At 34.7% G+C, this 26,735-nt stretch overlaps 1 protein-coding gene across 3 annotated transcripts in view; it reads left to right on the top strand.

The window, feature by feature from the left end:
* Nucleotides 1-26,735, top strand: part of LOC108734660 — a 196,167-nt gene that overhangs the window by 124,110 nt on the left and 45,322 nt on the right. For all 3 annotated transcript variants that reach the window (XR_001937419.2, XM_018466302.2, XM_018466301.2), the window contains exons 6-8: nt 5,652-5,763; nt 16,236-16,336; nt 18,132-18,226. Coding sequence is in view for 2 of the 3 variants with exons in the window: in XM_018466302.2 (XP_018321804.1) it covers nt 5,652-5,763; nt 16,236-16,336; nt 18,132-18,226 (308 nt within the window). In the remaining variant the exon portion in view is untranslated. The remainder of the gene's footprint in view (nt 1-5,651; nt 5,764-16,235; nt 16,337-18,131; nt 18,227-26,735) is intronic.

Here is a 26,735-nt window from a genome sequence, read left to right as displayed (position 1 = left end):
TCACAAACTATAAAAGCAGGAAACGGAAATAAATAATACAACGATGGTGGAAACATCTTCAACGGGAAAGCATCTGCGTAGTCTACCTGAACTTTTATAAACTTTTGGTTAGAGAATATAGCGATTTGTGGATAGGAATGAGGAAGTTATTGCCTTTACGTAATAATCAATATATTGAAGAAAACCTCGACTTCACTATGATATAAAGGAGTTACAAAAATTTTAGGCAAGAAAGACAATAGATTCTATATTTTTAGTTTAAACTTTATTATTAATATACAAAAAAAAGCAAGTCATTTAAATTTTACAGAGAGAAATGAAATTGTATTTCATCCCCGTTGTCAGCCTATCTACAAAGCCTTTGGAACGAAAAATATCGATTTTATTTTTCAATATAATTTGCCATCAGTTTCACACACAATATTTTTTAACTCTCTTCCTGAAAAAATATGTTTCCCGAGCGTCACCAAAACAGGCTTTAGTTTCAGCTATGTTCTCTGTATTGGATGGCCAATTTTTGGAAATTAAATGAAGTCACAATGTGCCAAAGTAGAAGAAAAAGGTAGGTGAGGACCAATTGAACTATTCGGTCATTTTCCTTCACGATATTGTAAATTTTCATGATCGTTTCTTCAATAATGATTTGAATTCGGAGTACAGAGTTACCAGCATCTTTTGTGCAGGTAGAACCACATGGAAATTGAGTAAATCACTTGCGATTCATTTAATTCGACAACATTCGAATCCTAATCATAATTCAGTGTCTGCCAAAACGTCAAATGAGAATTTGAACTTTCGACCTCCCAATATTAGGATTAACAAGGAACTTAGTTCCAAAAAAAAATGAAATGTGTTTCTGTAGTCCACTGAAATTCGTATAAGATGATCAAATTCACTTGAATTTATAATCTAATTTGAATACAGACCACTTCGAATTATTTTATTCGATTAAGCTAACGTGCCTATCACGTTGGGGTTGGCTACGTCGGGATTCGTTTTCAGCAAGTAGATATCCACACAAGTGGACCTTGTTGTAGCATACGTAATCCTAAAATGTAGCATGGGACTACAGATGGCGTTCACCGCGCCATTTGTGGTATTTTCTAAAACGCACTGTTAAGACAGCAGGTAAATGTTGGTCTGTGTTCTGTCGAAGCTGCCTGCGACGCGCTGATGAGATCCAAAAAGATCGAAATCGCGATCCGCGTCTGACAGTTTCGACAGAATGCAGACCACTTCGAATTATTTTAATCTAATTTGATTTTGACAAGTATATTGGCTGCAAGCTGCCAGTTACAACCCGTACCATACATATATAGGACGACCGCCAAATTTCATTAACGTTATTGAGTACCAAGGGTTTTAGTCGAATATACATGTCCATGTGTCGAGCGTAAAGTGTTATTTGTGAAGTGGTTTGCACTCGAATTCGCCCATCGATTGTAAATTTTACTTTCAGCTTTCCTGTTTGCCAACTTAAACAAGGGTTGCTACACCCTCCTATTACCCGTTCGCATGGACTCAATTTACCAGTAGACCGCCTGAACATGGCGAGAATAAGTGCTGCACATTGAATCATAAAACGTGGCTGTCTAGACGGTGCAACAGGGATCGTTTGAAAACTTAGTGATATTAGAAATGGATAATTTATGAGGGTAGCACCGAAAGTAATTCATGGGTGTACTGTCTATGACCTTCTTTTGTTAAGTATGTTCGGTATAAGGCAGTTTTTCTTCTAAATGTAATGATGATATTCTCATACAAACAAAACAAACCGATGAACGTACTTTAGGAATGAGTAACTAAAATTCTGAATAAACAGTAAAAATTTGAAACCGTTTACCTATAGCAAATCAAGACATCTGGTTGCAATCGAAGGTCTTCCACTGCAGTTTGTGATTTTCGTTTATATCTCCCTGGATTTCTTTATTCATATCTGTTACTTTTAATATTCTTGAGGGAGAGTGTTTGTCCATAAAGTAATGGATCTGAGTCTGCCAAGAAGAATTAATTGATCAGATTGATACAAATTGTTAAAATTCTTCAAAATAGTGTCCTTATTAAGCGTGGATTGACGGCTGCCAATACAATTCCTACTTTACAAACCCTTCCAGAATGTTAGTTGCTGCAACCTCTTTTAGAAACTCTGTAGTATCTTTTTGATATTTTCAGGCCTCTCTTGAGTTTTGGGAATAGGAAATAGTCCTCTGGGCTGACATCGGGACTATACAGTAGTTGCGGTAAGGTTGTGACTCGTATCAAGATCATGTAGGTGGTCACAACGATGACTGAGGAGTTGTGGTGGTTGACGTTTAGAAGTTTGCAATCTCCGGCCGTTTTCGTTTATCGGCTTTATAAAGGAAGGTACAGCAGATTTTTTACTTTGACCACATTGTCATCCAGATCACTTGTTGAATGGTGTCCAGTTCGTATCATGTCTTCAACGGTCTCCCGCCCATTTGTGAATACTGTGAATCACCAAAAACCTAAGCCCTTGTGAGTTTCCTTAATCATGGTAAACGTCTCAGACGCGTTTTTTTCTAGATAAAAGTAAAATATACTGTTTCAATGAACCCTCCATTTTTGGCATTTTCTAGCATGACCAAAAATTTTTGCGTCATGCGTGATTCACATTGTTTCAAATCTCGGATGCTACTACCGTCCGGTGAGTCAATTATGTTATACATCTCACGAAAAATCCTGCCTTCGCAGAGTGTAAGCGACCGGAGCGGCTTACGGTGGTCAGTCTCATTACTTTATAGATAAACCCTGTATATTCCAAGTGAATCACAACTTTTAAAATTTAATGACAGTTCCTGATGACCCTGTAGCTTGTAAAAATTGAACAATTTATCAATCCATCCCCTAATATAAAGTAGATTATGTGAAATTTCCGTCAGTTCTTACAAGAAATTTTGGGAACTATAGTTGGAAGCAATAAAAATGATTTTAGCAAATACAATCAACTTAAGGAAGTTAATGTTAGAAGACCGAAGCTTGGTAACACTTCTCCCTTTCTATGCAACAAACATACAATTACCTGATACTGTCACAGTAATGGTTTGATAGTAATGTAATATACACCTACCCTGTATCTACTAAACATAAATTGTTTTTACACTTAATTATGGTGGCAAACAAAAAGTAAACATTCGCTGCGTCAATGTTATTTTTAATTTTGCTATTTCACGATACACCACAAAGTTGTTAAACAAAGGAAGGTTATCGTAAAAGGTTTAGTTGCTGTTCTTGTTAACATTTTCCCCCTCTTGGCGTATCAAAAAATAAAATATTAAGGTGTTTTATGTTATGCCGTCCACATGAATTGGAATCCTCTGCTCGAAGCTCCGCTTTCAGAAAATGGCTCACTTACATCTGCATATGCAGTCGTCACTTATATGAAAAGCGAACAAAACCGAACACTTGTGTCGTATGAGCGCAGCGTTACGCTAGTTTCCTCATTTCCCAATTTCTGCTGGAAATGGTAATAAATGGAATGACAGACTGCGGAGCGCATATTTTCAATACAGGACCGTAATTGAAAATTGTGATAACTGAGCATGTAGTTTGTAGAATTTGAAAACTGTCTGGTATGTTCCATATTATCACATTTGTACAGTATTCCTTGCTAGTTCCCTAAAACAATCTGTAAATCGTTATGAAAATATGATTTCCTTAATGTTCCTCATCTGTTTTGTGAAAAGTCAACTCCTTTCATAACTCCCGTCGACACCTCCTCATAGTCACTTAAAAGTTCGTAGATTTTGATACAATTTGTTCGTAATTCAGAATCCGTCCGCAAGTTTACAAAGTATAAACACATACACATTAATTTCTCTTTGTCTTTCAACCATGATTGATTCTCATTGCAATCATTTTCCATTCTGAATCTTGTTGTTGTTGCCGTATCTTTTTTCTTCTAAAATACTCCATTATTTGACACCCTTGTCAATCTTTTCAGAACCATTATTTCACCCCCTCTATATATTATTTCGATCTTTCTATTCTTCTCAAAACTTCATCTCTTGTGACCTAAATGCGTACACTTTTCTTCACCATTCAGTCATTTATTTTTCCATTCCTCCATTTGTTCTTTTGGTAAGTAGTCAGTGAAGTGAGAACAGATATTGTAGATAGTAGTGAAATCCATATAAAATCTAAAGCTCTCACGAACAAAATTCTATAACAGCAGAAACATAGAATCAATACAATTATGTTTAATAACACTGTAGAATTTCTGTAGGCATTTAAGTACGGTCCTGATCTTTGCATGACATTTCCTCCGATCGATTAGCAGCTATGCAGCGCATGCAAATTTCCAAATCTACTGACTAAACGAAAAGGGGTGCAATGTACCCTCTGTTGCATGCTGACAGTGTTTGTAATAAAAGAAAAGTGGTGCATAGTCAGCTGTGCCATACGATATAACGCATATGAAATTCTGTGAAGAAATAAAATCTCAATCAAGAGATACGTAATATTTCTATCAGTCAATTTGTAAAATTTTGATTAAAAGACAAACAATATTTAAAGAAAATCTTCCAAAACGACCAGAATTATTATGGTAATACAAACGAGTAAGTATAAATATAGGCTTGTTGTTTATGCAATTTTGAAATCCATCTCAAAAAAGCCTTGTTCAGAAAAGAAGCAATTTAATTTCCTAAATCTTTTTTTTTTTGTAATGTCGATCCAAACAATATATTTACCTTCTGCGTAGACTTTAACCCTTAGGGCATATTTTAAGTCCTAGGGTTGCAGAGCTCTAAAGAATAAATGAATATTAGTGGTGAGCAAAATCTTTGCATTTTCGTCTATGTAATAGCAAAACCAAGACAGAACAAGCAACACCAAGACTAAAATCATAAAATTAAGACCGAACGAACAAGACAGGGATTAAAACCAAGACAGTACGAAGAAGACCAAGACTGAACAAACTAGACCAAGACTAAAACCAAGACCAAATACGCCAGACTAAACGAAAAATTATTACTCCTCGTGGATTTATGAGTTAAACTATTTGAAGTAACTTTAATATATTCTTTTCTTGGAACAAAACATTTTTGGTATTCGAAATTTTCAGTTCGCTTTACTAGATTTTAAGATTAAATGAAAATATGAAACTACCACTGTTTGGAAAAAGGGATCTACAAGAATGTCCTCGGAGTTAGGATTCTTTGTCCTATGTCTGGATAACACTTGGTTAAAATGCAGAGATAAACTGATTTTTATTTCGAGATTTCTTACTTCTTCAAATACCTTGTACCATTTTGTTCACTAAAAGGTCAATTGATGCATTGGAGGAAGGTTATGTTCTCGAATTTTCAACTCTGACAACTATCAACACTATTTTCTTTAAAAGTCAGGACATGCTCGCATGTATGACAAAGAAATTCAGCATTTACGGCAATTCTTGTGTCAGTAAATAGAAAAATTTGTCTTTAGAATGAAGACCAAGACTATATCAGCAACACCAAGACCAACACCAATACCAATACTGGAATAGTCTTAGTCTTGGTCGTGCTTTGCTCATCAATAATAAAGATGTCTCTTATTTGAAAATAAATTGTAACTGATCGTTGACGAAACTAACTCATAAAAAATCAGTAGCAAACTTCGTAACGTTGAGATTCTTTCTTTTTTTGTTGCAGTGAAACCACTTTAACAGATGGTCCACGAAAAGGAACTGAAAGTGTTAGGTCGTCTCCGGGAATCCACAGACGTCAACTAACTCCGGAAGTTTCGCACACCGCTCCGGTGACGGTAAGTGATCTATCGCTACTACGTTTATTTCACTGTTACAAAAAAGCAATAATTTATGTTAGACTTAGATTAGATACAATCAATAACTATTTATGCCATATTCTCACAATGGTGGTTTACGTTTTCTAGTGTAATTCCTGGTAGGATACCGTACTAGAACATATTTTTCAAAATATCTTCTTGTCAACGAAAACTAATTTTCACGATAAGGCAAAAGAAGATCGATATATTTTTAAATCCTGTTCCGTATCCGAAGGGTCCGAAGTTATTCGTCAGAGTACTAGAAGCTTGTAAATTCTCAATGAAGTGAGATATTGACTTGAAATTCACACATAATATGTAACTCCTTCGCTTCGAGACAAAGGGTCGTATTAAAAAACCTTCACCCTGACGGGGTGTCATATGCAAGGCGGGAAGCAAAATTTTCTTTTTTATTCTATTTGATCTTATGGAATATTGTTGAACGGGGGTTTGCAAAATTATAATTTTTTGATTTTTTTTAACTGAAATCAACATTTTGGAGATTTTAGGTATATTTTGATGCTTTATGTAAGAATTTACAAACTGATAGGTAAAAAACATTAGTCATAATCATGATCACGCCTCCACTCCTTCTTACCCTGAGCCAGTCTTTGGATTAACCGAAAACTGAAACATTCAATATCCCTGACTACTTGTTAGTAATCTATTTTAGTCTTTTTCTAACACTCTTTACTCCTGTTCATGCATCCAGTAGGCAGATATATCTCTAGCAAGCCCTTCATGTCTCAGCACGTGTTATTTCCCATATTGACTTTCATAAATCCCAATACCTCTTCATTTGTGATTAGAAAGACAGTAGGGCTTTCATCATCATCATAAGGTTGTCAGTCCTAAGACTGGTTGGACACGCATCACCACTCTCTCCCATCCTGAGCTAATCTTCGCATTTTCCTAAAACTAGAACAGTCCACATCCTTAACTATTTGCGAACATTAATCTAATCTAGATCTACCTACCCCTCCTAACTTCCGTTTCTGCCTCTAATATATCTAACTAGATCTTCATGTCTGAAAAGATGTCTTACTAACGTATCTATCTCGCCTATTTATTATTGACTTCTATAGAGTCCTCTGTTCTCCAATTCTTTCTAATATCTCTTCATTTCTAACCTTCTCTATCCACGGTAACTTCATCATTCGCCTGTAACACCACATTTCGAACGCTTAAAACCTTTTCCGTAGCGCCCACTGTCCATGTTTCGCAACAATCTTTTTTGAATTTATAAATTAACCGTTCACGAGCACAGAAGTGACTTCTTTTTATTGAAGGCGACTCGACCCTGCACTATCCTCTGCTTTATATCTCTACTGCTCCTTCCGTCTTGACTTATCTGACTTCCTAAATACCTAAAATCTGCCTTTTCATCTTCTGTATGTGGTATCCTTATTGAAAAAAAATATAAGGAGCTTTGTAAGCATAAGGGCGTTATTTAATATGAAAACGAAAAGGCATAACACATTATTATTACGATCAATCCAGGACGCAGATGTTATAAAATGTGGTCTTCATGTTGTCCTCGAAGCTGAGCCGTTTTTGTCGATTAAGATGATAAAGAAGGGTCTCATTGTATTATTAAACATTCTAACAACGACAGAGCGACATTCGTGACCGGCCTCCATCGGGTCATCATACGAACACCAGTTCTTGTTAAAATTAGTGTTGCTTGATCTAGGGTAATTTCTGTAGACATAGAGAATTTAAAGCCAACTATAATTTTTTTTAATTTGATACAACATTTATAAAATTTTATTATTATGTGTCAGACAATTTTAAGCAACAAGAAGTAAATTTAAAAATTGTAACTAGTTGTAAGTAAAAAGCAAATTTGCCGTTATCCCTTTAGGTACTTTAAAAAATACTTGAACTTTGGAAATTTTTATAAGTAGTTGTAGGTACTCAAGTAACTAAAAAAAGTCTTCCTATTTTTGCACCAAATTACTTTTCTTTTTCGAAAAATATTTATAATTACATAGTTAAAATAAAGATTATTGTTATACATGGATGGTCCCCAATCCTTTCAGAAAGGAAAAACTACGGAATAAAAAAGTTAATTTGGCAACTCTGTTTTAAATCCAGTGAGAATTTGTAGAATTCCTTTCTATATGAGAATTTACCGTTCGTATAGACTTTTTTGACACATTTTTCGATGATATTTCTCTCTAATTACAATAAAATATTTGTATTTATTTTGTTTCTGGTGCATGAAGTTATAAAAACTTACCGGGTAAGTAACGCTTTTGCTTATAATAGCGCCTCCTTTTTGAATTAATAGCTACTAATAGATATGCAAGTAGGGTGAAAAGTTTTGCGTTTGTTTACCGTGAACAATAAGTCACCTCAAATAATTGTTCGTATACACGCAGTAAAAACTGCGGATTAATTGGGATTAATTATGGGGAAAATATTTTTTGGACATGCACTGATTTAGTAAAAAAGTTGAATAATTAGTTACGATCTAGATTTTATACTCTGTTTATATTCTAATTACTTAACACGAAACCTGTTTATTCAACATTATACATTAAAGCATTTCTTTGATTTGTTTAGTAGGGTTTAATAAAATCAACATCATTTAAATTTTAATAGCGTTCATTGTTTTATTCTTTACATCTTATTTCAACTCATGCGACTCAAATTTTCATTCTCCTTCCTCATATCCTACATTTTCTTTCTTTGTCTTTCAACCAGTGTTGATTCTCATTACAATCATTTTCCATTCTGAATCTTGTTATTGTTGACTTATCTTTATTTCTTCTCAAATACTCCGCTATTTCATCCCCTTGTCAATTTTACCATTATTATTTCATCCCCTACATATATATTACTTCGACCTTTCTATTCTCCTCAAAACTTCCCCTCTTGTGACCTTAATACACACTTTTCTTCACCATTCATTCATCTATTTTTCCATTCCTCCATTTGTCCTTTAGTTTTTCATTCCATCATTTTCTCTAACGATTTTTTTCCGTTTCCTCATCGTATCTATTTCTCATGCCAATAAGTCTCCTTCTTGCCTCTCACCACTTTCGTTTCCTTTCATATTCTTAGAATACTTTTCTTCTGCCAAATTTCCACCCAATAAAATGAAATACCCTTTACCACTGTGGTAACTAAAATCATTCTTCTTTCCCGACCATTTCTGTGTAGTCTTTGCCCTATCCCCCATGTTCTTCCTAATATCGCATTTGATACCTTTGGTGTGCTCGATTGTTTATATGAATGTTACTTTTGTAACTTTCTCTCAACTTATATTTCAGATAATTACATTTGTTTCTGTTTACTTTTCCTTCAATTCTGTGTCCTCTATTAATTTCCTTTCTCTTCTCCTGGTGTCTTCAAATTTCATCGCTTTTGCTTCTTCGCTGTTCAATTTAAACATTTCTTTTCCAAATATTTTTCCAGTAGTCTTGCCATTTCTCTGCAAATCATTGAAACCTGTTGCTTTACAGCTTTTCTTTTTCTGATAACTGTTCCACACTTTCCTTCGCTTTTTCCATTGTTTCTTCTAAGTCACTGTTGTATACAGATACTGGAGGCAAAGCGTTCGCCGAACATACAACTTGCTTCTCAGAAATCTGACCTAAACTAACTAAACTCTCAAATTTTCTGAGAATGTTGAACATCTGGCTGGCAAGATGCTCAAATTCTGCTTTCCTGCATCTCTTTCTATTACACGTTAAATGGTGTAATGTTATTCTTTTTTATTTATTAGTGCTCGCTGCAATTCCTACCTGGCATCCTTTTTCTTTTATGACGATATATTCCCTACAACGTCTTAGTAAAGGTAGGCGTCTGTCAGCAACCGTTCTTGTCTAGTTGGCAAGTTGAAAGGAGAAACTAAAAGCGACAGTTTTATTGCGGACTATGCCAATTTTGAACGTACCAACTATACTGGATAGGTACTTATAAATAATACATATAATTGTACAAACAACAAGCCTAATAGCAATAAGAATTTACCATCACCGCTTGTTGTACGTGCACAAATGAGTGGTGGGAATTAACACTTGCGGTGAAAATGCTTTGTTTAAACAGTAGGTCTGACAACGTGCAATTATATTCAATGTGAGTTGTTGTTGTTGTTCACGGTTATAACTACACTTTTCCATCTTTGTGCTTCTTCTTGCGTCGCGAATCGAATCTAGCAGGTGGTACTTACTATCAGAGGTGAAAAAACAGGTTAAGTTGAAGCGTCGGGTTGCGCCGCGGTTTTGTATTATAAAACAAAGTGTGATATTAAATAAAACAGTGATATTAAAGAGTGTGATAATACTATTATGGTTTGTGCTACATGTCATAGTCCTGGGATTGTTCAATAGTAATTATTATTTAATGAAGATAAAACTGAATATGGTATTGTATTATTACCAGGTTCGTATTGATTTCCTTTTACGTCTTTTCCTCTAATATTAAACGAGGACCTTCACTGTTCTGTGGGTTCATTGTTTTACTTTATTTAGTTATGCACTGTTTGGCTCATGATTAAAAGTTACGTAAGCTACCCAAGATATTGACCTTAGGTACAGTTGTTATTATGCAATCCGTTTATAAGTGAAATTAAAGCAAATTGAAAAGACTAAGACAGTAGACGACAGAGCGTCATGCATATAAGTTAAACTTATTTTTTACATTATATACATATATGTACTGCAAGGTAGATTCGTAGATTTGTCAATAAGTCGAAATTTTTAAATACCCTGCCCTTGGTTTTTGGTTGACCCATTAAATAAAGCAAAAAGTAATAAACGTTTCTTTTTAATTAGACCTTTAATTAACAGGGAACTTTTTTGTAGATTTTCATTCAATTTATGTATATTCTTAAGTAAGTAGGTAGGTACTTTAATAGAATAGAAGAGGGCGGCTATGAAAGTCAATAATAAATTAAGGGCTAGTTAGAATCATATTAGAAACAGAAACAGGATTTAAGAAGGGTAGAGGTAGACCTAGATTAGATCAGAAATAGTTAAAGGATTTGGGCTGCTCTAGATTTTGCGAAATATGCGAAGGTTAGCTCAGGATAGGAAATACAGTGGACGTGCATGTCCAACCATTCTTATGACAGACGACCCTATGATGATATAACGCCGATGAAGAGCTACTTCGATATCACGTTATCGTTTGTTCCAAATTTTACTGAAATTTTAAATTCAGTTGTGTTATATTCTCAAGTTATTTGAGGTAGGTACTTGAAAATATAAAATTAGAATTAACAGTAAATTAGTTTAGGCATTAACCTTAATCATCAGTAAATTTTTAAAGCCCGATGAGTCAATTTCGATCGGACTCAGCAGTTGGCTAATACTTTTTATGGTTTTCATTTTTATATCAAACTAGTTTACTTTGCTGACTATCTTAATCCAAAAATTCCGCCGACATAGGCTCATAAATTCTAAAATTGCTCAATATCGGTGATAGGTAAGTAAGTGTATTCGTCAAATTGCCTCTGTCTTGTAAGGATAAGCATAATATTATGCATATAACATTCCACAATACTTAAGCATCAGAAATATTCAGATATACTTATGTATGTATGTATGTTAATTCTCTGTAGCTTGTATATTACTTTGGAAAATGGAAAAGGCACATTTTAGGCAGGTGACATAAGTTTAGAAGTTAAAATTGTTATTCTGCTCTTAAATCTTGAATTTTTATTTTCTGTGACTGATTTTTTTGAAGAAAGTTGTTCTGTTTCAAGTGCAAAGGTCGCATATGTACTTTTATATGGGTGGTAGTCAATAAATTCCGTGCTGAAAACAAGACTTCCCAATTAAACGTCTATTAAAATTACAACCGCTAAATTCACGCTACTTCTTATACAAACTGCTACTGTTTAATATTGACTGTAACCCTAATAAAACAAATATTTCCTTATTAAGTAGATAAAGGGCGTTTTAAATTTATTTAACGTTAATTTTAGCGTTTAACAGAAAGTGACGAGATGTAGATGCCAAAGATCAAGAGAAAAGGAACTTTTAAAAGGATTACCTTTAATATAGCTCAGGATTTAGTCGTATTAAAATTATGATGGGACGTGATTCTTGACGAAAATTTTCAATATTACGTTGCCATCAGATTTTTTTAATGTTTATACTGCTAACACGAGACAAAATTTTAGAATTTAGTCGCCGCTAAAGATATACCTGTATAATTAAATAATAGTAGTAATAGTAATATATCTCTGAAAGCGAGATTCGAGTCTTCGTCTCTCATGGAGTCTCTCTGGTGTCGCTGAAAGAGACTGTCGAGAGACTGTCAAAGAAACTGTTTAGCGTCTCTGAACGAGAGACTCGAGTCGCTCATAGAGAGATCCTCATTTCGTATCCTGTCTCTGAACGAGAGACTCGAATCTCTCAATAAGTGGTGTCTCGATAGACATGGTTAAAATTTTAAAGTTCAACATATTTCAGAGATCCCAGTCTTTCTACGAGAGACTCGAGTCTCTCAATTTTTCAGTTTTATTCATTCAGTCTCTCTGTGAGAGACTCGAATCTCTGAATTAACAATTTTATCGTTCAAGTCTCTCATACAGAGACTGAGATATCCATAAAAACACCTAGGCAATAACTGAGAGACTGTGAAAGACTATGAGAGACACTCTAAGGGACGCTGAAAAACAGAGACTGGAGAGAGACTGAAATTTTTTGTCTAGGGTACAAAAGAAAATAATGATAATAAGATCTTTTCTTTTTAATTTCTTTTTGTTAATTATTTTTATAAGTATCTAATCATTTTACAGTAGTTTTAACACTTTATCAAGGGTCATTTTAAACGGTATAACTATAGTATATTTGTACGAGATCGTATGATAAAAAACTGCTGCTGTATACATAACGGAATTGTAGTACATAATTGTAAGCAATATTGATTCTGAAATCGAAAGATTAACTTAATTTGAAATTTTACATGTTTAAATAAAATGAAAGTGTCAATTCAAAATCAATATGTAAAACAGAAGCGACATATATAAACCATTAAAACCTTTATGTTCGAAATAGTATTCACCGTAATTTTTGAAAAATCAGCAGTTTTATTCAGTTAGCTCGTTTATTAAATAATCATGACGTTTGACTCAACCGGAAAACATGGCGCTGAATTAACTGAAAAATTCAGTAAACGTGAACAATTCAATAAAACGCTACGAAGTTGTATACCGGCGGAATTTTTTGGCTTGATTGTCGTTAGTATTGAATTCTCTATTCGCTGGTGTCTGCAACGCATACAACAACGGCCAATAAAACCCATCAGTATGACTGCAAATTTGCGGAATGTTAATGAAAATCAATAATAAGTCACAACCGTCTCCGCCGATTCCAGATTCGGAGGAGTTGTGGCGCCGAGAACTGTGCAATATTCTCGGAACGCGATACAAAGGTAATAGACACCTTCCAAGTTCCGCTGATGTCGACTTAGAATTCAAGCCAATCCCACGTAACAATCCTTGTGTTGCACCTTTGCATACAAAGAGACGTACTGTCTTGTCTTACGTTAGCGTTTGTAAAATCTCAGACGATTTTGTTGAATTTGATATTTACCTTCTCAAAATTTAAATCAGGGAATTATTTACATTTTAACGTATGAATAGGTATCGACCACTGCATGAAGATAGGAAATAATAAATACTATCACATAATTAATTGAAGTTTGATTAATTGCGGAACATTTAGCAGAGTTAAACCTTAATGAATTATTTCATTATTTGGTAAAGGTCTAGATGACGGCCCCTACCCCCTTCGGGGGTGGTAGTGGGGGGGATCGGAAGAGGAGGTCTCCCCCACTACTGTACCATAAAAAGTTCGTGGCGGTCTCACCCCCATAAAAAGTTATGGGGGTTCAAAGTTAATAAATATGCCAATTTTTATACATTTCTAGGCATGTAAATATTTATATAGTCATTCTTAAACATTATTCTAAGGTAAAACTGATGAAAAATACATAAAAATATTGAGAAAGTTATATAAAACATTATTTAAATATCTTTATCAATAGGGTAGGTTAGGTTAGGTTATCGGGTTTTGTTCAAGTGACCACCCTCTTTCGATCCCCCAGCTCCACCTGCTTGAAAATATTTTTTTTATTGAATTTTATTTGAATTGTAGTGTATGAAAATTGACAAAATAATCAACTTTCAACCCCATAACTTGAGCAAATGAGACCGCCGCAAATTTTTTATGAGGTTTTACTCAGGTGACCACCCTCTTTCGATCCCCCCTACCCCCACCCACATCTAACCCCCGTAACTTTTTATGGGGGTGAGACCGCCACAAACTTTTTATGGTACAGTGGTAAGGGAGACCTCCTTTTTCGATCCCACCCGCCATCATCTAGACATTTACCCATTATTTATTTCCGTGCTTGTAAAACACAACTTTCTGGATTTTATTCAGGAAAATATGTTGAATACCACAAAAACCTTTAACTCCATTCCAGAAATCAAATAAAAACCACTGCCTCAACTTTCAATTTTTCGTGAAAGTAACTTGGACGTAGATTCAATATTTAAATCAAGAATAAATGTTTCAGTTGTCATATAGTTTGCTTCCGAATTGAAAGATTTTATTTCCCCGCTATCAAGAAAATTGAAATCGTAAAGAATCCAATTTAAATAGGACTTTGTTGTGTTAAAGGGTGTCTGCACGAGTCGAGGAAAGGGTCTCAATGAAACATTGAAGCTACAATGAAATTTTTTAGAACGAAATTCAAAAGACCGACTATATTATTTAGTTACAGAAAGTTTTCGTTATCTAAAGCACAAATCAGTAAAACAATTAAATACAGTTGGCATAGTCCGCGATTTAATTAGTTTAAATACTTATATGGCAAGTTGTAAAGTTCTCATAAATGCAGTTGTTTTGCTACTCTGTGGTTTTGTCGAGTTCGGTTAAGTTTAGGTGACCAATGTTCAGTTGATAGAACAATGTCCATGTTCAAAACAAAGGAAGGTAGATTAAGAAACACATCTTTGGTAGGTTTGCTTACTCCAATCCTGCCGAGCGGCATAGTTTAGAAGCTTAGACCATTGCTTAACATTCAGGGGACACCGGCTATATCCATCGTCCGTCTGCACTGGTTTATTATAAGGCAAATGCTAAGGCAGTAATAATACTCCACAAATAAATCTTTTACTACTCTTTTGTCCCCATCTTGTTCTCCCTGTAACCATAATCCACGTATACCCACGATTTCTAAAAGGGGGCTGAAGAAGAGCTTGCGCAATGCCCTCCACAGGTAAATCTGTCACTTCTCTTTTGTCCCCAATCTCATCTTGTTCTCCCTGTAACCATAACCCACCTATGCCCACTATTTCTAAAAGGCCGCTGAAGAAGACCTTGCGTTATGCCCTCCACAGGTAAACCGTTCACGTCTTTTATCCACAATATCACCGTTTTCTCCCTATAACCATCACCCACCTATACCCACGATTTCTAAAAGGAGGCTGAAGAAGACCTTGCGCAATGCCCTCCACGTGTAAAGCTTTCACTTCTGTTTTATCCAGAATCTCATTTTTCTCTCCTTGCAACCATCACCTGAACCCACGATTTCTAAAAGGCTGCTGAAGAATACCTTACGCCATGCCTTCCACAGGTAAATCTTCCACTTTTCTTTGTCTCCAATCTCATCATTATCTCCCTGCAACCATCACCCACCTACACCCACGATTTCTAGAAGGCGTCAGAAGAAGACCTGGAGCTATGCCCTCCAAAGGTAAATCTTTCACTTCTGTTTTGTCCACAATCTCACCTTTCTCTCCCTGCAACCATCACCCAGCTGTACCCATGGTTTCTTAAATGCTGCTGGAGAAGACCTTGCGCCATGTCCTCCACAGGCAAACCTTTCACTTCCCCTTGTGTCCACAATCTCATCTTTCTCCACCTGCAACCATCACCATCTGTATCCACGACTTCTAAAAGGCGACTGTGGAAGACCTTGTCCCATGCTCTCCGGTACAATCCAGAGGGATGGCCCGTCCACCAGCAATAGTAGCTGACGAGAATGAATACCCAACTGATTTAAAGTTAAAAAAACTAATTGTATATATTCTATATGATACTCACCGCTTAAATATGGCGTTTATTTCATTCTAGTATTAGAAAATGGTCGTTTTAAACTTATATGGGCTGTTGATTGTTGCTACACGGAGAGAAAAATTACCGTGCTCGTTACTGTAAAGTGAGTGCAACAAACATAAATTGACAAAATTCTTCTAACAAAGCCTTATAAACTAGAAAGCATAGTAATATCTACTGTGCTAGCATGCAGGAAAAGGCACCCAGATTATGGGACGGCTTGGTAATTTTTACATGATTTGTCTCTCCGTGTAGGTACACAAAACTGTAACCAAGTGATCTTTGTAAAAATAAATTCAATTTCAACCCGCTTCACCAAATATTGACATTTTGTTGTTCGTTACACGTTATTCTCTCTATTTTCAGCCTCTCCACGAGAACAACCGCAAATCGTCCTTAGGGGAATCAGGAAGAACAAAGGCAACATCTACTCCCCATCTTCTGGATCCCTCGAGTAAGGATATCAGGTTAGAATTGTCAGTCGTTATTTTTAGTGGTCTTGGAAGCTACCGTAAAATTATTGAGAGATTGCGTTCGCGTCATAAGCATAATCTGTAAGAACTAACTTTAAACGCTTGAGAATAACATTAGGTTTACACAGTTTTAAGTAAAGCTGCTCAAATCATTACAGTAAACGATTATTAATCGATATTGTGAAAATAATCGAACAATCCGAATAATCCATAAAACAGAAGAACTGACCAATCGGAATTAAAACTAATAACCACCCAGTCCTTATAATATTATAGAGGATGTTTCTGAAATAATGAGCAAGCTTTGGGGGTATTAACTAAATGCAAGGCAGCGTGGTAAAGTGACAAAAAATATATAAGAAAACCAGACGAAGTTACAACCCCAAGCCGGCCTTAGGCGTGAATTTGCAACGTACACAGCAATTGCGATATCAACTAAACAGCTACATCGACGGAAAATGTCAATACTGACGGTTGTGTTGTATAAAATAAGTATTAACAGTTCACTACTACGATACTACACATAATAATATTGAGGCACCCATTGAGATAACAATTAATTAAATAATTACATTATTCATCGCTGATAGTATACACTATTTTGCATTGACCTATGGACACTGACACATTGACCTACTTCTAATGACTTTGACTGTCTACATACATATGTTATACGATCCTACAACGTTAAAAGAACAAATAACTATTTTAGTCTGTCTGTAAATATAAACGTCACCAATCACACTTAATGTAATCTAACAAATAACAAACAACACATGAGTACAAAGATATAATAGAAATACAGCATGGATGCTACTAAGTTGCAGCTGATTGAATGCGGCGTTGTAGTATCCCTGCGTAATCTTACCAGGACCGAACTGGCGCTTGTATGTACTTTCAAATAAGTTTTTCTCGAAAACGGTGGACTTCCGGGCCACCAAACATTCGCTTAATTATTTTGACTTTTAATTGTCTATCACCTCCTAGATGCTGGCTACTTATTTCAGAAACGCCATGTATTAACTGTTTTTTCTCATACGTTGATCTAAAATGCCATTGTTTTTCGTCGTTCTCTTATTATGTGGTCTCCCACATTGTTTGTTGGTTATTATTGTTAGGATTTAATTGTCAATTATATCGTACATGTATGTATAAATTTGCAAGGATCACATACATCTAAACATATACGAAAAATATCATCTAGATTCATGGGGCTATACGTATAGCAACGAACAGAGTAGATCTGGGCGAATTATCCCACTAATCGATTATTTTCAGTCATTAATCGATTAGACGATTATTTTCAGTTTTTCAAAATAATCGATTAATCGAAACAATCGATTATTTTCTTATATACATACATATATCGATCCAGCTTTAGTTTTTAATGTGTAGTCACGTAGGGTTGACTTCATAATTCAAATAAAATTACTTTTAAATATTAAATGTATTAACCAAAGAATGTTTTGTTTTGTAATAAGGTTAACACTTGCGAAGTGTCGTGACATAATCAAATTCTTGTGCTTATACTGTTCTTGTTTATTGTGTTGTTGATGTCATAACTCCATGCANCAAATAAAATTACTTTTAAATATTAAATGTAATTGTCCTTGAAGTTGTATAAATACATTGCATTATCTGAAAACTACTGGATTTAGTTATCATCTTGTCTTTGACTAATTGGAAAAACATTTCTAAAGAAATTGTCCTGAATAGTTCCCTTTCTTTATCCACAAAACGTGCAATCAAAATTAAAATGATTTTCTTTAACGATCTCCTTTGCCCGCAGGAATTCAAAAGAGAACTGCGAGAGCTATGAATTCCTGATTCCGCCTTCCAATGTTAGCAAAAGGAAGGACTTCATCTCCCAAAGAAGTTTACCAGGTAAGAGGCCATTTACACTATTTTTACAATGCATACGCGTATTAGACATGCACACAATATCCTCATAAAGTAAGATATGTAGAACCGGAAGTACTATAAAAAAAAGGCATTTTTAAAGTGAAATTTTTTTATCGACAGTAGGAAAGAAATTTACTAGAGTACAAAATCGGAAAATGTAACGTCGCGCGTCACGTCACGTCACGTCACGTAAAGTAATATAAGCAAACTGTCACCACAGTCGTCTCAATTGTGTTAAAAATTCTAAAGCGTTAGGGGTAATTTTGACTCTACATTAGGTAATAGTTCTACTTCAAAGTGGCGTTACTTGAAGAAATTAAATTATTCTAACGATTCCTTAATATCAAACGTATTTATTTTGTGATTTTGTAATTCACTGTTGAATCATTTTTAAAACAATATTCAAGTAGTGAGTATTTGTATTCAAAGAGTGTTAGAGTCACCGATCTTTCTTCACGCTATTGTACAAATAGCGATAAAGCACGTTCACGTGAAGTGCTCTATTTCGCAAAACCATCGTTCTACGTGTCTTACATTTCATACAACCTGCTCCTTATTCGCGTCATCTAACGCCATGTATTTCCATGTTATTTAAAATTAGTACATTTTATGCAGAATAAGCGTATATGCTCACGTTGTTTCGAAAATATTTTGGGAAAACTGTCTTTGAAAGAAATTCATATTAGATATTCCAAATAACTATAAGGAATTTCAACATATAACATAAAGTTAGAACAGATGACTTATAGGAGAGATGGCCCATTCGCGATACTTTTGACATGACTAGAATGCTCAATTCGTTTACCTCTATGTATAGATCAGGGATGTAACGGAGGTAGTTTTATCGGAACCGAAGGCGGAGTCGGAGTTTTTAAATTTGCTTTATCGGAGTCGGAATCAGAGTCGGAGGCAGGGTCAGAAGTGGTGTCATGAGAGAGAATTTTTATTTAAGGACAAATAAAACATTATTTAGTCAAATTTTTTTCATTTCAATTTTAATTATAAAATAAAACACGAACAATGAAAAAATAATTGACGATAGAGTGCTCAGTGCACGTAGTGGAAGTCGAGGGGATTCCCCGCGCGACATGTATGAAGTTTATACTATGAACCTGTTCATAACAGTCGACACAGGCCGCCGCTATGTTATGCTTCGACCTCCGATTAAAACCTTCGATTTAAAAGTGTCGGAGCCGAAGTCGGAACCGAAGGTGTAATAATAATCGGAAGTTCCGACTTAACGGAACCGGAGTCGAACCGGAACCGTAACATCCCTGGTATAGATATACAATGTTTGCTTTTTAGAATTAGAAGTTTAACGAATAATATTCCGTCCTCAAATTAAATTTGTTTAGAGTAAGTTTTAATTGAAATTCTTCATTACCGTGTAGTCAAACGCATATTGCAATGTACGTGTAACCCAATAGAAGCAAAGATCTAGGCGGTTCATTTGATGGATATTTCATGACTCATGACTCCTCCGCTTTCAAGAGAGTTATTAGACTAACAACGGTACAAATATGGGCGTAATTCATACTGTTACAAAGAACTGTTCTCAATCTTGATACAGAGAGATTTACGTCAAAGAGTCTTTTCCCAATTCTATTCATAATATTTGTCAAGTACGTGATAACAAGAACTAGGAGTAGCAATGAAACGAAACTATTGCTGAGGAATACAGCTTTGACCTTACTTTGTAGTACTAAATGAAGCTAGATACATCTATATCTACCCAACCAGATTGACCTAAATGGTGCAAATCAGGGGATCTCACAGGATTTGCAATTTATATTTTGACTTAAACATACGTCGTTCGAAGACAATCTAACGACAGTTACAGATCAACTACTTTTTCTTTGAGAAGCGTCATTATGGCTTTAATGACTGAAATCATAATAAGAATAATGTGATATATGCAATATTTTTATTATACCTGGATGAGTTACAGTGATAGAAGAGTGATACTTAGTTTGTATAAAGAGCAACAGGTAGTTATAGAGCTGGAGCTGCAATGTAGATAAGTAAATATTAGGAAGGGAGTCAGGCAGGGATGCACACTTTCACCGCTACTTTTTAATCTATACATCGAAGACGCCATCAACATCATTAAAGACTGTACAACTGTAGGGATAAATATACAGGGGTAAAAGATTAGTATGCTTAGATTTGCAGATGACATAGCAGTATTAGCATCTAGCAAGGAGGAGTTAGAGATAGCTTTAAATAAAATGGAAGCGGTATTGACAAAACAGTATTGTATGAAAATAAAAAAAAGTAAAACAAAAATACTGATATGTGAGGGAAGAAAAAGTGGGGAAAGAACAAATATAAATGTATAAGATAGAAAATTAGAAGAAGTGGCTGATTTTAGGTATCTCGGAAATCACATAAGTCATGACGGAAGAAGTAGCAGCGATATAAAGCAGAGGATAGCGCAGGGTCGAGTCGCCTTCAATAAAAAGAAGTTACATCTATGCTCGCGAACGGTTAATTTAGAAATTCGAGAAAGATTATTAAACGTGTATGTATGAAGCGCGGCGCTTTATGGGTGGATGAAACAAGCGCAGTGTTATTTCGATTAGTTTTTCTATTTTTCGCCAAGTCCTGGATCATAGTAAAATGAATAGGAAGATCGATGCACTGTAACGATGAGGTTACAAGGAATATACAATGACAGGTGCTAAGTGTGGATACCGTAATACGGCTTCCGTACTAGAGCCTGATCCGGTCCGGATGTCTGTTAGGGTTACCTCATTTCATTTCTATCCGGGGCTGCACGCAAACAAGACGAAAACGTATATTGTACGCAACTGGCACATATTCCAATTCGGCGAATTCGAAAACATCCAGTATTCCCAAACACTAATCATGACAGATGTTATTATAGGGAAGAATTTCGCAATGTTGTCTCCTGTTTTATCTTTTAAGGAGTTCCGTCTTTCTTTTTAATCATAAAACCCTGGAAATCCTAATTGCAAAACTACCAAAAATTGGTTCTTTAGCACCTTATCAAGCTCCCGCCCTTTCTTGATATTTGATTAGATTAACTATATCTACTTCCGTTATAGAAAATATTTTCACTTTCGCCTTTTTAATGAGTGAAAAATGGACAAAATTGCTTTAGCAATTCAAAAATTGTTTTCTTCAAATGACAAATTAATGTGTGTTTATATTAAAATAGTAATTTTATATTAAAAATTGCCTAAAGTAAAAATAAACCCGTTAATGAGGCGACGTGATTATCAAGCACAATATATATTTGAAACTCAAAAAGCTGTTGTAAAACTAATAAAAATTCTTGACAAATAAGTTAATTAGAACAAGTGGTCCTTTATAATTAAAATTACCGGTCTTAATATGTTTAAATATTGCTACTTCAAATGCTTATTATAAGTACATGCTTGGCGTCAAATTTTTCCTTTTAAACTAACAAACATTTTAAACTAAAAATTAACTATATGAATGGTCTTTCTGTTACTTGGAAATTGCAACCGGTAAAAATTATTTTTCTGCAAATTTTCCAATTATAAAATTTTATTAAACTTGGATTTAATTAAAATATTAATAATACTCGTTTTGATTTGCAATTATTATTCTTTGAATTAATACTAATAAATGTACCTTATTTATGCTAATACAAATGATTATACCTTATTTATGTCAATACTAATAATAAGTTGTTTCTTTACCTCTACTATAAAGTTTATTACCCTTTTCTTTTTGGAAATTACAAGTAATACAAGTTAGTTGCTACTGCAACTGAAGAACTAAGTGTATTTCTAGCACATTTAAAACAGATTAACACAGTAAGGGGTAATTAGATAAGGAATCCGTGGGGATAGATAATGGTAAAGACAATGCATTAATATATTAACTTTTAATATTTATTTAGATAAGTCGTTGCAGAAAAAACTGGTTAATTTATAGCAGGTAAATTGACATTTTTCTACTCAAGTAATGAACTCATTTACAAATCGGTTTAATTGACATAGTTACATCAATTTATGCCATGTTTAAATATTATTACTGTCACGATTATTATTTTTGTGGTGGGCAAATTTGAAGCATTTATTAGAATATTCAAATGTGGAAGTCATAATAATTGGCATTTCCTAATAGATTATCTGACTTAGGCACAAAAATTTGGAATTTAAGATATTCATAGGAAACTAGATTTTACCCTCGGCTTTGCTCGCGTTGATGTCCTAAATAAATCAAAGATCATCGACGACTACGTAACAACTAATTTGTTCTATCCCTCTATTCTTTTTCTGGATAAAAGGTACCCTATGTCATTTTCTGTACCCTCGACAATATTCGTACAAAATTTCTAGATGATCGGTGAATAGTTAAGGGATAAAATCGACCACATATAAAACTAATTTTTTGTGTGCCTCGGTAACGGCATCCTTTATCTTGATAAAGGGTACTCTATGTCCTTTTCTATACCCCTATATGGGTTGAGTAGTTAAGCCGTGAAATGGTATCAAACAAACTCATTTTCGCATTGATAACATTAGTCAGAATAATTAGTGGCATTGTATCTATTATAGGTCTATTTGTAAAAAACTGGAGTCTAATATAATCTGTTCACTTTGACAGATCGTAAAGGTTTAAGGGTAGATTGTAAATTAGTAGTTTGTTGTGCTATATCATGCGATCAGAAAATCTTAAAAATGAGTAGTAGAATGAAAAGTGTTCTTACCTAACAAATTTGAAGTAGTTCAAGTAGTTTTCGAAATTTTTTTTTCAGTCTGTGAGTGAATGAGTGATTTCAATTTTATATCCAGATTACAGAAGAATGCATTACTACCTAATCGGAATTATATATTTTTTTTAGGTACCTACTCTCATTGGCTTTGATTACTTTATGAAATAATATGCAAGTACTAAAGAATCTTTTTAATAGGTATTTTTATACAATTTTTTCTGGTGTTAATTGGTCTCGCCGTTAGTGCATTTCTACAGTTAATGTTTCAATAATCGTTTTGTACTTCTATCTGTTGTACCAAAAATTTCGACAAATTTATGGATCTTGAAGTCTTTCTACCATAACTGCTAATGCTTTAATTTAATTAGTTCTGTTCAGTAAATCACACCATGATGTCTGATAATTACAAGTGGTCTTAACGTTCGTTAGGGCTGATGACCCATGCAAGATAAAATTTCTTACCTCGAGTAATGTGAACAAAACAATTAGTATTACAAGGTAATGTACAAAACATGTAGTTTTGGAATATCATAATTAGTTCTTGTTCTTCATACGTTAGTTACATCAAATTAGTGTAATTATCATGCTTGTATAGATATACTTAATCTCCGGGTGGTAGTGGATTGTCATAGAGGTTGTAACAGTATAAAATAATTACCAATACTTTTATAAACCATTGAAAGAACTTTGAACTTTGACTGGCAGTTCAAATTTTGCAAATGGTACTGTACACTTTGGTCTAGTTCTCGCTCAATGATCGGTTGAGAAATGAGCTCCGCAGACAAACATGATTCAATTTTGAATTATGCTACGGCGCATCCAGCTGAACGGCAGGGACATATCTCTAACTACTTGAAATGAAGTGTACTTCGCTTGTGTTGCCTGTTCCTACTATAACCTAATGATCCTAAGCAATCAAACACAAGCACTCTTCGATTAATACTTTTATTCTGCATGTTTTTTACCTATTGAAAGGCCTTTTGGCTCTATATATAGGATGTCGTTTTTTTTTAATTTTCTAAACATCTTGATATAGTTGGAATAACAACAGCAATTACACTGTGTCTCCTGTAGTACGGTCAATATTGTACGGTGCCCAACTGAAAGGTAAGCTTAGAACCCCCTTTGGTGTGCGATATTTATCATGTAAATGTGCTTAATTGAATAACTTCGATTTTTCATCATCATCATCATGTCGTCAGTCCTAAGACTGGTTGGACACGCACCTCCACTCCTTTCTATCCTGAGGTTTTCGCATTTCCTTAAAACTAGAACATCGCATATCCTCAACTATTCGCGAACAGTTACCTCTACTCCTCGTAACTCCTGTTTCTGCCTCTAAAATGTCTCTGACTAGACCTTCATGCTTGAGAAGGTGTCCTACTAACCTATCTCGCCCATTTCTTATTGACTTCCATAGAGTCCTCTGTTCTCCTATTCTTTCTAATACCTCTTCATTTCTAACCTTCTCTATCCATGGTATCCTCATCATTCGCAGGTAACGTCACATTTCGTAAGCTTCTAACCTTTTCTTTTCTGCCGCTCCCACCGTCCATGTTTCGCACTCGTACAGCGCCGCTCTCCAAATATACACTTTTAACAATCTTTTCTAAATTAATCGTTCGATTTTTATCCGTATAAAATTATTGATTGTACAATTAAGAGAAATCTGTGTTAAGTATAAATACCTAGTGTTATATTTTTCAAAAGCTTCTGTCTGTTATTTACTTCAATAAATTGATCCAATTGTAGGAATACTTGAAAAAGGTCGGTAAACTTGAATTCCTCGTCACAGTCGCTGATCATTAAATCGCATCCAACGATTTCCTGTTATACGATAGTTGAATAAACTTCATGATCAATTTTTAAATTTAACACCTTAATTTACACAAATAAAACAACAGAAGCTGTACACAAACATCATTTGCACAAACTTCAGACATGGAAAATTGTTTATTAAATTGTAGGATTATGTTTTAACTAATCAATTTTAATTAATTAATGTCTTTATAATATAATTGTACAACTGTTCTGAGTAATTTATAGATTGGATGAATAAGGCGGTTAGACATTAGGGTGGTATTAAAAAAGCTTATTAGTTAATTGTCAGTAGCTCGGGGCGGGACGCTCCTCCGCCACCGTCCTTCTCTTAATCCTGTACTTTGTTCTGACTGTCGAAACACATTTTATTTATGTTAAATTTCAGATTTTTAGATCGACTTATTTCAAAATTCTCAAAATGACGCTTATAAAATTACCAATCTTCTGGTATAAACTTAAGAATCCACCGATCCCGAATGATCCGTTTAACCGGTTATTAAAGTTATGAGGTACCCACCGCCCACAGGATTATCCTTTCGAGAAGCTCTTCTAATTCTGGTTTCAGTTTTGCGACATTTTTCCAAGTACTTTTACCTGCTCCTCCATAATAATTAAAGGGTAATTTCGAAAGCTCCCCTGTCGCGGAGAGATACCTTGTGACTCTTATACCTGCTCGTTGACTGTATCTTCGCTTGTCTGACCTCTTCTTTGTATTAACAGCTATAAGGTAATCGTTCTTCTGCACCAGCTGCTTTGCTTCCATCCTCAACCAAGTCTGCATACTTCCAACGTTACGTTCCAAGTTCCAATACCAGCAGTGCTTTTAGTTCCAATTTTACCGTTGCAGTGGACGTACCTATCACCACAGCGGGATTGTATCGGACGAACAATTCAGTGGAAGTTGTATTTGTACGTAAATTTCAGTTGTTAATTACATGTCTGTGACACCTGACATTCAGTGAATTAGATGGTTAACTTTCGTGCAGAATTGTGGTAGTTTACTAGTATTTACTATTGTATATGTCCGGAAAGTGTAGGCGATTGGATAACGGTAGAATTAGTTTGTTATCAATCGAAAAATCGGAAGAATCAATTGCTCCTGATGAAGAAAAGGATGTGTGACATGTCCATGAAGTGTGAATTTGCCTGCTGTTGTTGCTTCTGTTCTTGTTTTTGTAAGTAACCGGTTCGAATTGAACGTTTACTAAAGAATTTCTAAATTGTGCGATGGTACTGCCCTTTTGTGTATGTAACAATATTACCCATTGGTAGAAACTAAATAGTTGAATAAAGTTTTCAACATATGGAGTATGGTACTTACGAGAAAAGTACATTTTCTCTGGGTTAGTTCATAAATAGTCCAGTCGGTAGAGAATTTTCCCGGTAAAAATTTGTTACCGGACGGGAGTGGTTCCTTGTTGTAGCTGGGGAAATGGTAGGCATTCCTGTATATTTTTAAACTTCTAAAAAGTGTGCGTTAACAAATGGGGAAAGCTGGTAACAACCGGGTTTTTAGATCTAGAAGGCAAGATAAGTTTCAAATAAAAATTGTAAAGAAATTAAGAACCTTCAATTTAAGTCGTGGTCCGATTAATTTTGTCAATTAGTTATTGCAGAAACCCCAAAAAGTCATAAAGAAATTGCCGTTTCTTGTATATTGATTGTTTATTGCAAAAAGAACTATTTTAATGACATTATAACATTGAAATGGTTATTTTTGAGTTTGGAATCTAACTTTTTTTGTGGACGTAAATTGGGCAATGACTAATGAGATATTGTTAATTGTTTATCCCAACAGACATGAATAATTACTGTGATAACTTTTTTTGAACAAACATTTTCAGTTACACATAGGTTCAATCCCTTCGTAAAGGTTGAAACCTTAATATCCAGTTAGAGGCAAATGAAAAAATTTTTAACCTAAAATCATTAAAAGAAGACATTTTTGCAATAAACAAT

This window comes from Agrilus planipennis, unplaced genomic scaffold (genome assembly GCF_000699045.2).
Source record: "Agrilus planipennis isolate EAB-ADULT unplaced genomic scaffold, Apla_2.0 scaffold52, whole genome shotgun sequence".
NCBI lineage: Eukaryota > Metazoa > Arthropoda > Insecta > Coleoptera > Buprestidae > Agrilus > Agrilus planipennis.
This window is presented reverse-complemented; position numbering and strand designations above follow the sequence as displayed.